The sequence below is a fragment of the Natator depressus genome, chromosome 14 (genome assembly GCF_965152275.1).
Source record: "Natator depressus isolate rNatDep1 chromosome 14, rNatDep2.hap1, whole genome shotgun sequence".
In the NCBI taxonomy this organism is placed as follows: domain Eukaryota; kingdom Metazoa; phylum Chordata; order Testudines; family Cheloniidae; genus Natator; species Natator depressus.
The window spans coordinates 40,369,390-40,382,374 of record NC_134247.1 but is presented as its reverse complement, the minus strand read 5'-3'; the positions used below and the strand labels follow the sequence as shown (position 1 = coordinate 40,382,374).

Sequence of the window (12,985 nt, the reverse complement as noted above, 5' to 3'; positions counted from 1 at the left end):
TAATATTTTCTAAATTAGAATCATCTTTTTTCTTTCCTATTTTACATTGAGATTTCACAGGGGTAAAAAATTCTGGCAGGAGTGAACGACCCCATCCCCCACCATCTGCTACCCCTGGGGCAGGGGACGGGGCAAGGGGTTGCCAGGGGTCCGGTTTTTCGCTGGAAAAGGGAAACTGGCAGCGTCCGGTCAGCACAAAAACTCCAGTAACTGCAGTAACCGCCCCCCGCACAGGGGGTGGGAAGAACGGCAGCGCTGGGGGGGCCAGTCTGTGCTGCGGGGTCACTGTCAGGGACCGAGATTCCCTCCGGCCGGAGCCGGGACCGGGCAGATGATCAGGGGAGCCGCGTTTCTACCCCCAGCGTTGAGACCGGGACAGAAATAAGGGCGGAGCGTCCCAGAGAATGTGTCAGTGAACGTGAAGAGATGGGACCCGTCAGTCACATTGTAAAACGAGACCTCGCCCGCCTCGTAGTCCAGGAAAATCCCCACCCGGCTGGGCCGGACGCTCACGGGGAGGGGGGTCCGGGGGGAGGTGAGGGCCTCGTATCCCCTGTCCCCCAGCCACACGACCCAGTACCCCTTCCCAGGGGAGAGAAAGCTCTCCCCCTTCCTGCTCACAGATTCCCGACAAACCCCCAGAGTCCATCTCGTCTTGTCTCCCACCCCCACCTCCCAGTAACGCCTCCCGCCCGCGAACCCCTCAGCGCCCAGGACACAGACACAAGGATCAAATCTCTCAGGCTTGTCGGGCAGATCCTGGCGTCTGTCTCCGCGTTTCACACGTTTCCGATCCTTAGAAAGGACGAGCCAAGGATTTGCCGTGTCTGGATCCAGAGTCACGTCCACTGGGGAGAGAGTCACAGAGTCAGGGCCGGGGGCAGGGGCTGGTCACTGGGATCGACGGGAAATTAACCTGCGTCCCCGTTAATCGCTGGGGGCGGGTTGTTGCCTGAGGGGAGTCAGGGCCCCTCTGCCTGTGAGGAGACAATGGGGGGAAAGGGCAGGAGGAGCGGGGGAGGGGTGGGGAGGTGTCAGTGGGGGCGGGGGAGGGGAGAGGCTGATGCTGGGAGAGGAAAGGGGAGGGGCAGGTGACAGGAGTAGAGGGGGGAGGGGTAGAGGGGAGGGGCAGGCAGAAGGGCAATGTGGGGACAAGGGAAGGAGCGGGCACCATAAGAACGGGGGGGGGGGGTGAAGGGCAGGATCCCGGGGGCTGCAGGAGGTGGGGGAGGGATGGGCTCCATGGGAGAAGAAGGGGATGGACCCCAGGGGGCTGCGGGGGCCAAGGGAAGGGGTGGGCATCAGGGTGCAGAGGGGTGTGAGGGAATGGGGGAGCTCCAATGGGGAGGGGAAATCAAGGGGAGGGTGAGCTGCCAGGGGGTGAGATGATGAGGAGTGGGGCGGTGGAACCATGGGGGGTAGTGAATGGGCAGGCACTGGTGCTGGAGGGCAGAATGGGGGGTGGGGGAGCAGGTGAGCAGAAGGGGGGCAGAGAGAGGGGTATGGAGAAGGGCAGGTCCTAGGGGGGCAGAGGAGTGTGAAGGGAGATGTGGGCACCAGGGGGGCAGAGGAAAGATGAAGGGAGGGGTGGGACCCAGAGATTAGGAGAGGGTGAGGGCAGGGGCGGGGCAGTGCTGAGGTGAGGGGAAGGGCAGAGACCAGGGGTCCAAAGGGGGGCGAGGGAAGGGACTTGCACCAGGCGGGCAGAGGGGGCAAAGGAAATGGCAGGCACCAGGGAGGCAGATGGGGCAAGGGTAGAGCTGGGACTTGGGGCAGAGGAGGAGCTGGCACCAGGGGACTAGAGGGGTGGTGAGGGGTGCAGGTGTCATGGAGCCAGAGGGCGAGGGGAGGGGCAGAGGTGAGAAATAAAGAGAAGGTGGCATGGATGATGGTGGCAGAGGGGCGAGAGGAGAGTGAGGTCAGTGGGGCACAGGGTGGTGAGGGGGTAGGCGCCAGGGAGGAAGGGGACAAGGGGAGGGTCAGGTGTTTGGGTGGGGCAGGGGGAAGGAGGGAAGGGGTCGGCACCAGAAGGGTGCGGGGGTAAGGGAAAGGGTAGGTGCCAGGGGGACTGAGGGGGTTGAGCAGAAGGGCAGACACAGGGAGGGCAGAGGAGGGGAGGGACAAGCACCAGAGGGCAGAGAGGGGCGAGGAGAGAGTCAGGGGCAGGTGGGTAGAGGGAGGTGTTAGGAGACGGCATTGGGGAGAGGCAGGTGCCAGGGGATCAGAGTGGGGCTAGAGGAGGGGTGGGCACAGGGGGGTGAGGGAAGGGTGCGTGCCAGGGGTCAGAGAGGGTGGAGAGAGAGGCAGGTGCCAGGAGGGCTGAGGGGAGTAAGAAGGGCAGAAGCCAGGACAGCAGAAGAGGGTGAGGGGTGGGACGGCCATCAGGGGGCAGAGGGGGTGAGGGAAGTGGCAGGCACCAGGGAAGCAGATGGGAGTGAGGGAAGGGGTGGGAGACGTGGCAGCAGAGGAGGGAAAGGAGAGAGGTGCATGCCAGGACGTAGCAGGGGTGTGAAGTAATGGGTGGGCTCCAGGGTGCAGAGGATTTTTGGGGGAGAGGGGAAGGTGCCAGGAGGGCAGGGGGGGAAGGGAGGGGGGTTTCCGGTGGGGCAGAGGTGGGTGAAAGGCAGGGGCACATGCCAGGGAGGCAAAGTGGGGGGCAGAGGGGCTGAGGGAGGCAGAAAGTGGGTGGGAAGAAGGGGAGTGGCGAGGAGGAGGGGTCAGAATAGACGCAGGGTCCAGGTGGGAACAGGGGTGAGAAAAGGGGAAGGGAGGGGCAGGAGCCAGAGGGCTGAGGGAGAGGCAGGCCCCAGGGAATCTCTCTTGCTTTGGGGTCATGTGTGGTTGGTTTCTCGCTAAGAGCAGGTTGGTGCTGGCCCCACACACACTGGGGGCGCAGCCCTACCCCAGGGGGTGCAGTTGGAACTCTCCATGCTAGCGGGCCCCACGGGCACCACCTTCCAGCCAGGCAAACCCCACAGCCAGCCCCTCCCCTCTCCTGGCCCAGCCCGTCCGCCATGGGGCAGTGGTCTGGGTTGGGCTCACTGGGGCGGCCGTGCAGTGGAGGATTCTAGAAGAGCGGGGGTAAATGCATACTAATAGGCTGTTGCTAATGAGGCCAGGGCAGTGGGGAGGGGAGGGGGCATTTCCCCACTTCCTGCCCCCTCCCTCTGGGGGAAGCTGCACCAGGTGCCAGTCCCAGTTCACATCCGCACAGCCAGTCTGCCCTGGGGTTTGCACCGCTGCAAGGAAACCCCGGCAGACATGGCCTGAGACACTGGTGTGCCAGGGGCCGTAACCCCTCCCGCCACTGGGGTTATGGAACAATAATTACAGGGTGACTGGAGCAGGGGGGCTGTACTCTGGGTCTCCCAGGTCAGGGCCCGACCCACTGGGCTGCAGAGTCAGTCTCCTTCCCACACTCTGGCCCAGTGCCCAGGGCAGTGTTTGGACACAGGGGGACGTCATCAGACCCCCAGAGCCCAGCAGCTCAAGCCCTCATGGCGTCCCACGGCGGGATTGAACTGGGGGCTCCCCGCTGAGGGCCCAGCCACTGGGCTAAAGGCTGGAAGGGAAGTGGCGGCACCTTTCTGTTCATTGAAACTCGTCAGCAAACTCAACATGGATTCGCGAATAGTTTCTGTCGACCCGAAATATAATTTTGCAGCAAATAAACTATTTGTCCAAAACATTTCACGCAGCTTCACTGTAAACCTGTCTGAGCAACTGAGGAGCCCAAATCCCAGTGACTTGCAGTGAGTGACTATCAACATCCCCAGAAACGCAAAGTTACGGGCAGGTCAGACTCAGGACATCAGCTATGAAACACTCCAGAGCTGCTATTTAATTTGCCCTGGGTAAAAAAATTCCCCCTGAGCCCCTGATCTCGCCCCCAAAATCAGGCTGAAAATGGAGACCCCCACAAATCAGCCTGAACTCTGCCCAGAGCGATTTTCCCATGGACGATGCTGGCGGCACAGACCCTCTGCAGCTGCACCTGGGCGTCTCCCAGAGCAGATAATGGTCACAGAGACCGTCCCAGAGCCCCAGGGGCTCCAGCCTCTCCATCTAACGACTGCGCCAGCCACCCCCCTTGCTCTCATTAACCAGCCCTGGATCAGACGCGCTGGGAACTTTCAGACCCAGACTCTGGACACACTCTGGGTTCATGTAAACAGCCCGCGGCAGTGAGTCTCTGAACAGGGTGGACAGATTCAGGCTTGTGGGGCTCCCTCTTTGGCACTAAAATTAGCCACGTAGACGTTCACGCTCAGGCTGGAGCTCAGGCTCTGAAGCCCAGTGTGGAGCCAGGTCTGCCCCTCACAGCGCAAGCGGGGAGATTGTCTGTGTCCACATCCCCTTCACCCCATATCTGGGACAGGGTACAGCAGCCCCAGGGCCCCTCCCTTCACCCCCAGGGCAGGGGAGCGAGAGCCCTTGGCCTCTTGGGCAGTGGGGCCTCCCAGCACCGATTCCTGGGTCAGTGAGAAAGTGTCTCCACCTGGAGAGCTCTGTGCACCCAGCAAATACACAGATGTGCCCGTGGATCAGGATCCAAGATGTTACTCTCCCCAGGAGTGATGGAAGCTCCCGAAAAGTAGAGCTGCCACCAGAGCATGAACCATGGCCCCGCCCTCCCGTGTGGGTCCTTCTTCCGAAGCTCCTGCCTCCGCACCACCCCTTCTCCCCGAGCCCCTGCCCTCACACAGCCCCTTCTCCCTGAGCCACGGCCCTCACACTGCCTCTTCTCAAGACCCCGCCCCCACACCACCCCTTCTCCCCAAGACTCCACCCCCGCACCGCCTCTTCCCCCCCAACACCCTGCCCCCGTGGTCGCTCCTCTCTGCCCCCTCCTGCTCCCCATCATTCTCCCTTACAGCCGGTAAAAAGTGGGAGACCTAGCCCTCCTATCAGTAAAAGTGACGGGACCATGGTCTCCTGGCCCCTCTCTTCAAGTGCCATTTATTCACCCCCCCAACCTCGGGAGGAGCGGGGGCCTTGGGGCAGTGTCAGTGAGTGTCAGTGAGTTCTGTGCTGGGGGTACAAGTGGGGTTTACACCCCTCCTGCTGGAGCTCTGGGTATCGAGGGTACGAGGACATCACAGCAGCCGTGTGAGCCCCGCCCTGTCCTGCCAACATGGCTCAGCCCTGACACCTGGTGGAGCCTCTCTCTGGGGAGGAACCGTCCCTGCGGCCCCTTCAGGCCTTGGCCTCCCTGAGGAAGTAGCCGGTGAGGATGCCGTTAACGAGAATTACGACATGAGCTCCTGTTCGCTGGGAGCTGGACTCTGAGCCTGGGCTGAGATCGGTGACTGGGGAGTGAAAGGCCCCAGCTGCCCTCACTGCCCCCCTGAGCCAGCCCAGCACCCCCAGCCATTCAGTGCGATATCAGCGATGCTCACACCTGGACACCCCCAGTGCCGGCAGCGGGCAGGGCGAGGGCCTGTCCAAGGAGCAATGGGTGCAAGCTGCAGCAAGAGAGACTGAGGCTGGAGATGAGGAAACACTTTCTAAGTCTCAGGGCAGTGAAGCTCTGGACCGGGTCCAAGGGAGGCTGCGGGATCCCCATCACTGGAGGTTTGTAAGAACAGACTGGACAAACCCCTGCCAGAGATGGTCTAGGCCCTGCCCCAGCACCAGGGGCTGGGCTAGGTGACCTCTCGAGGTCCCTTCCAGCCCTGCATTGCCATGAGTCTAGGTTACAGCTGTTCCTGGGGCGTAGTGTGAAGCACATGGCAGAGTTAACACTGTTAGTGACCATAGCAGCTCAGCGTCCCTGCCAGGGGCCTGGGCTGGCATGTGGCTGCCTGTACCCAGCTCAGCAGGGTGTTACTGGGCCGTGTGGACAGGACCTAGAGTTGGCACCCGTCCATAGGGTTGCCAGGCGTCCGTCCTTCACCACAAACCCCTCATCCCCAGCCCCACCCCAGAGCCCGCACCCTTCCCTCACTCTGAACCCCTCGGCCCCAGCCCGGAGCCCCTTCCTGCAACCCAAACCCCTCATCCCCGGCCCCAACCCAAAGCCAGCACCCCCAGCTGGAGTCCTCACCACACCTGCACCGAACCCCCTGCCCCAGCCCGGAGCCCTCTCCCACACCCTGAACCCCTCATTTCTGGCCCTACCTGGAGCACACACCCCCAGCCCAGAGCCCATACCCCCCCCCGCACCCCAATCCCCTGCCCCATCCTGGAGCCCTCTCCTGTACACCAAACCCCTCATCCCTGGCCCCACCCCAGAGTCCGCGCCGCCAGCCGGAGCCCTCATCCCCCTCACACACACCAAACCCCTGCCCCAGCCCGGTGAAAGTGAGTGAGGGTGGGGGAGAGTGAGCGAGGGAGGGAGGGGGGATGGAGTGAGCGAGGGCAGGGCCTCGGAGAGGGGGAAGGGCAGAGCTTCAGGGCAGGGGCGGGGCAGGGGTGTTCGGTTTTGTGAGATTAGAAAGTTGGCACCCCGACCTGTCCAGGTTTTCCCAGGATTCTCCCTTTGTCCATGTCACTCTCCTGGGAAATTTGTGAGTCTGCCCAGGACGTGACAAGTCCCAGGTGTGTCAGTGGCTGCAGTGCGGGAGCTGTGGGGTGACCGTGCCTACGCAAAGGGAGCTCTGGGTCCAGAGTGCCTGGGAGCTGCAGAGACGGGGCAGCTTGGAGCAGTGAGTGAGATCAGGAGCTCAGGGCCAGCAGGGCCGAGTCACCACTGTGCAGGTACCGGCTGCGGGGGTCACTGCCGGGGGCAGCGGGGTAGATCTGGCGCCATGTCCTGCTCGGTGAGGTTGGTACTTGGGGCAGTCCAGGAGCAGGAGCCTGTGGTGGCTGGTGCCCTCTCCCGGGATTCGGATGGGGAGCCGGTGCCCGGGTGAGGGGACAGGTGATGTCCATGAAGCAGGCAGATTTCCTGTTTTGTTGGACCTCAGAGGTGGCGACCCGAACAGGACCCCCAGCGGTGTTTGTGTAACTGCCCTGGATGCCCCCCTCCCTCCCAGCTCTGTGTGGTAGGATACCCCGGAGTGCATGGACCCTGGGCCAGTGGGGCTGCAATGTGTGTGCATGGCCCCTGGGCTCTCTGATCCCTGCTGGAGCGGCCCCGACTCCCCCAGCAGGCACCAGGGCCACACAGGGTCAGGCAGCAGGCTGGGAGCAAACACACACACAGCTCAGCCATGGCTGCGAGGCAGAAAAGCTGCCACATGGGCACAATTGGTTGTAACTGGGTCAGGGGAGTGTCACAAGCTGGTTTTAAAACCTGTCTGCCCTGGCAGTGGGCACAGGGGCCTTCGTCCCACCAAAGCTGGGGGGGCCACCGAGCAGCTCCTGTCTGGGCATGTTCGGGGAGAAGGAAATTGTGGGGGAAAGAGCAGGAGGAGTGGGGGAGGGGTGGGAAGATGTCAGTGGGGGCGGGGGAGGGGACAGGCTGATGCTGGGAGAGGACAGGGGAGGGGCAGATGACAAGAGTAGAGGTTGGAGGGGCAGAGGGGAGGGGCAGGCACAAGGGCACTGGGGGAAAGAGGAGAGGGCACCAGGAGGACAGAGTGGGGTGAAGAGACTGGCAGGATCCCAGGGGCTGCAGGGGGTGAGGGGACAGGTGGGCACCAGGGCAGAAGAAGGGGATGGACCCCAGGGGGCAGAGGGATGTGAGAGAATGGGGGGGGCTGCATTGGGGCAGGGGGAATCAAGGGGAGGGACTGATGCCAGGGGGTGGACGGGATGAGGAGTGGGGCAGGTGCCAGGACCATAGCGGGGGAGGGAATGGGCAGGCACCAGGGGGATGGAGTGATGCAGGAGCCTGGGGGCAGAGGGTCTGGCTAGGGCAGGGACAGTCAGCAGTGGGTGGAGGAGGGCAAGAGGAGGGGCAGGTGCCAGGGGGCTACGGGGGGAGGGTGAGCAGAGGAGGTGATGTGCCAAGGGAGAAAATAGGATGATGGGAGGGGCAGGCACTGGGGCGGGGGCTAAGGGGGAAGAGAAGGGGCATGTATCAGGGCCGTAGAGTGTGAGTGAGGGGCAGGACTGGTGCCAAGGGACAGAGAAAGATGAGGGGAGGGGTGGGCACCAGGGGTCCAAAGGGTGGGATACAGAAGGGGCGGGCAGCACTGGGGAATGGGGGGAGGGGAAGGGGCTTGCACCAGGGGACACAAGGCGTGAACAGAGGGGCAGGCGCTAGGGAGGGAGAGGGGGAGTAGAAGGAGGGGCTGGCACCAGGGGAAAAGGAGGGGGTGGGAGAAGGCGCAGGTGACAAGGGAACAAAGAGGGGTGAGGGGTAGGACAGGTTTCAGAGGGACATGCAGGGGCAAGCGGTGGGGCAGACCCCAGTGGGTAACACTGGAGCGAGGGAAAGGGCAGTCATAAAGGGGGAGAGGGACATGAGGGGTGGGTGCCAGTAAGACAGAGGTGGGAGGAGGGAAGGGGTAGTCACCACGAGGGATGGGGGGGATGAGCAGAGGGATAGATACAAGGAGTGGAGAGAGGAGAGGGGCGGGCACTGGGGGGCAGAAAGTGGGGTGCAGAGAAGGGCACGCCCTATGGGCAGAGGGGTGTGGAGATGTGGGCAGGAGGGGGGAAGAGAGAGGGGGAGGGGAGGGGTGGGACCCAGAAGTTAGGAGATGGGGAGGGGAGGGGCCGACACCAGGGGGCCCAAAGGCGGGCAAGGGAAGGGGTTTGCACCAAGCAGGCAGAGGGGGCAAAGGAAGGAGCAGGCACCATGGAGGCAGATGGTAGCAATGGTAAAGATGGGCCTCAGGGGGGCAGAGGAGGAGTGAACAGAGGGGCTGGCACCAGGGGACTAGAGGGGGGTGAGGGGTGCCGGTTTTAAGGAGGCAGAGGGTGAGGGAAGGGAAGGGGGAAGAACTAAGCGGAAGGTGGCAGGGGAGGGGGTGCAAGGGAAGGGGCAGGCAACAGGGGGTGGGGGCGAGGGAAGTGGCTTGTACTGAGGGGAGAAGTGGGGGCCAGGGCGGGAGAAGGAGGGGCAGGAACCGGGGGCAGAGTGGGGGAGAGACAAATGCTGGGGGTTGGGGGACAGTGGTGGGGCATGGGATGGGGAAGGCACCAGGGGCTAATGGGCAGGGCGGTGAGGGACGGTGTGGTCGTCAGTGGGTAGGAGGGCGAGGGAAGGGGTGGGTGCAGGGAGGCTAGAGGGGTCCGAGGGGAGGGGTGAAAGCCGGGGGGCACAGGAGGGTGAGCAGATGGGCAGGCAGCAATGGGACAGTGGGAGGGGCAGGCGCCAGGGGGACAGTGGTGAGGCATGGAATGGGGCAGGCACCAGGGACAACAAGGGGCAAGAGGCCGTATTGGGGGCAGAGGGGGGCAAGGGAAGAGGTGGGTGCCAGAGGGGCAGGGGAAGGGGCAGGTGCCGGGGGACAGAAGGGGGTAAAGGAAGGGGGCAGACAAAAAGGAGGGAAGGGGGTGGGGAGGAGTGGGTGCCAGGAGATGGGGGGTGAAAGGAGGGGTGCTCATGAGAAAGGCAGGGGGTGGGGCAAGTCATGGGTGATGGGGGAAGAGGGGCGTGAGGAGAGTGGAGTCAGGGGGCAGATGGAGTGAGGGGGGTGGGCATCAGGGACGAAGGGGGCAAGAGGAGGGGCAGGTACCAGGGGGGTAGGGTGAGTGAGGGAAGGGGTCGGCACCAGGAGGGTGCAGGGGGGTCAGGGAAAGGGCAGGTGCCTGGGGGATTGAGGGGGTTGAGCAGAAGGGCAGACACAGGGAGGGAGGGAGGGATAGGCACCAGGAGGTAGAGAGGGGGGTGATGGGAGGGGTGTGCACGAGGGGCCAGAGAGGGGCGAGGAGAGAGGCAGGGCAGGTGGGTAGAGGGAGGTGTTAGGAGAGGGGAATGGGGAGGGGCAGGATCCAGAAGGTGAGAGTGGGGCTAGAGGAGGGGTGGGCACAGGGGGACGAGGGAAGGGAAGGGCAGGGGCCAGGTGGGCACAGGGGTAAGGGAGGAGCGGGAGCGAGGGGGCACAGGAGCATGAGGAGATTGGCAGGTGCCAGGGGACAGAGGTGGGTGGAGGGCAGGGGCAGATGCCAGGGAGACAAAGGTGGGGAGAGGGGCAGGGTCCCAGGGGAGGAGCAGGAATTTGGGGTGAGAGTAAGGGGACAGGATAGAGGCAGGGGTCAGGTGGGCACAGGAATTGATGGAAGGATAAGGGAGGGGCACGTGCCAGTGGTATAGAGGGAGGTGAAGGGGGCAGGCCCCAGGAATCTCTGTTGCTTTGGGAACGTGTGTGGCTGGTTTGTTGCTAAGAGCAGGTTGGTGCCATCCCCACACACACTGGGGGTGCAGCCCTGACCCACGGGGCGCAGCTGGGACTCTCCATGCTAGGGCACGGGCAGGGTGTCTGGACTCGCTTGAAGGGGGCAGGGTAGAGGGAGATAGGAGTTGAGGGGTGCTGGGGGGAACAGGGGCCATTGCCAATGAGGCTGGGGCAGTGGGGAGGGGAGGGGGCATTTCACCACTTGCTGCCCACTCCATCTGGGAGAAGCTGCACTAGGGGCCAGTCCCAGTTCATACCAGTGCAGAGCATCTGCACTCGGGGTTTGCAGTGGGGCACCGACATGGCTGAGACACTGCTGTGCCAGGGGCCAGAACCCCTCCCCTCACTGGCGTTATGGATCAGTATTTACAGGGTCACTGGACCAGGGGAGCTGGACTCTGGGCTGCCAGGTGCAGCCCGACCCACTGGCCTGCAGAGTCATTCTCACTCCCACGCTCTGGCCCAGTGCCCATGGCAGTGTTTAGACACAGGGGGACATCTGCAGCAGGAGAGATTGTGGGAGCCCCACACCAGACACCCAGAGCCCAGCAGTTCCAGCCCTTACCTGGATTCCCACATTCCAATTCCTGCCCCACATCCCACGGCGGGATTGAACCAGGGGTTCCCCAATGAGGGCCCAGCCACAGGGCTAAAGGCTGGAAGGGAAGAGGTGGAACCTTTCTCTGTTCATTGAAAGTACTCAGCAAACTCGACATGGATTCAGGAATAGTTTCAGTCGACCCAAAACATAATTTTTCAGCAAATAAACTATTTACCCCCAAAATTACACCCAGCTCTATTTCAAACGTGTCCCAGAAACTTAAGAGCCCAAATCCCAGTGACTTGCAGTGAGTGACTGTCAACACCCCCAGAACCGCACAGGTACGGCCAGGCCAGGCTCAGGACATCAGCTATGAAACACTCCAGAGCTGCTGTTAAATTTGCCCTTGGTAGAAACATTTCCCCTTGGCCTCCCATAGCTCTTTTACTGAAGGCTGCAGGGAAAAAGATATGGCCAGTCATAATTAGTGACACTAACAAGGAGCTAGTCTGAATGAAAGAGACCTTGGAAGAGACTAGCTGCAGAGTTATGTGAATTCAGGGGACATCTTTACCTGGTAGTCGTGGACTATTTTTCCAGGTATGTAGAAAGAGTGTACTTGAAAGAGATAACAGACCAGAGTGTTATAAAGCAACTGAAGTGCACTTTTGGTCATTTCTGGTTTCCAGAAGAACTTGTGACAGAGCATGGACCATAATTCACTGACGTAGAGTTTAATTTATCCAAACAAAATATGATCTTCCTCATATTACGAGAAGCCCATATTACTCACAAGCGAATGGAGAGGCTGCGAGAGCTGTACAGACAGTGAAGAATATCCTTCAGCAGGAAGATCCATTCTTTGCTCTACTGAGTTATAGATCAACCCCAATCGCAGCTACTGGATATAGAGCAGCACAACTCCTGATGGGAAGATGACTCAGAACTACCCTCCCAGCTTTGGAAAAGAATCTATCTCCAAAGTTACCAGACACGTAGAGAGCAGCCAAATTGAATAAAAAGACAAAAAGAGCTTGCAAACACTTTTACAACAGACATCATTCAGAAAACCACCAGGCCTAAAACCTGGTGACCATGTTTGTGTCAAACTGGATGGAGAAAAAGAATGGAATACTCCAGCTGTTGTAAAGAAAAAGAATTCAACACACAGGTTGTACGTGATCAAGGCCAAGAGAGGAGAGTTGAACAGAAATTGTCAACATCTACAGTTTGTTCCTCAGAAAGAACAATCAACTCAGCAAACTCTGCAGGTGGTGGATGCAGAACAAGAAGATGACTCAAGGATTCCAGACCGACCACAGTCAGTCGGTGGAACTAATGGACAGCCAGATGACCAAGCTGTTACCTGTTCGGGTCATGTAATTAGAAGACCAGTACCATTCAGAGACACCTAACAGACTGATCTGCACTGAACTTGAAAGAAAGTACGATAATGTGTAAGCCGTGTCAGGATGAGCTCCACCCTGACATCTGGTGGTGAGGTGTGGCAAGTTGTGGAAAAGAACTTCAGGGGCCGATCTCATCTGCATAGGCACACCCACCCCGCCTAGAATGAGGCCATAGCTGCCCAAATGATCACTTTGGCTGCTGTGGGATCCCCAGTGTCTCTGTTATTGGGGCAGGAAGAATAAATTGTTATTACCCTGATTATGGGAACTGTGCTTGGAACTGTACTTGGCCTTTTGTTATGATGGTGGGACTCACCATCAACTAAGTAGCACTCGCTAGGCAAGGGTCATGGGTTCCAAAACTCTGTGAATTGAGAAAGGTTGGGGATAAATCTTAATACTTGGTGGCATGGGCTCCTGGGTGGGGGCCTTACATGCTAGTTGCATTTCTTTCTTTCTCCACTGTAGAATATCAGAGCTAGTTTTGGTTCCATTAGGAGTCTAGTTACAGGCTGCTGAGCTCACTTTGGGCTAATGGTGCACCAGCACTGAGGCTTCCCTACTACAAGCTGAATTCAACAAAGAGCTGAATTGACTAAAAGCTGAAATCACTGAGTGTTGTGTTAAGTAGTGGGGGAGCCTGAAGATATATTGTGGAGCAGTTTGCGGGATGGCTGGAGTGCCTTGTGGACAGGCTGGTGGAGCAGTTCGTGGGACAGCGGGAGCTGCTTGTGGGCAGCGGAGCGGAGCCGAGCTGAGTGGAGCGGCTGGCGGAGCGGAGCAGAGCGAAGGCCTATGGAGCT

At 60.6% G+C, this 12,985-nt stretch overlaps 1 protein-coding gene across 1 annotated transcript in view; it reads right to left on the bottom strand.

Annotated features, from left to right (window-relative positions):
• Positions 1-288: 288 nt before the first annotated feature.
• Positions 289-12,985, bottom strand: part of LOC141998502 (E3 ubiquitin-protein ligase TRIM39-like) — a 62,836-nt gene continuing 50,139 nt past the window's right edge. Inside the window, exon 7 of the mRNA XM_074971368.1 lies at positions 289-848. Within this exon, the coding sequence (XP_074827469.1) occupies positions 289-848 (560 nt within the window). The remainder of the gene's footprint in view (positions 849-12,985) is intronic.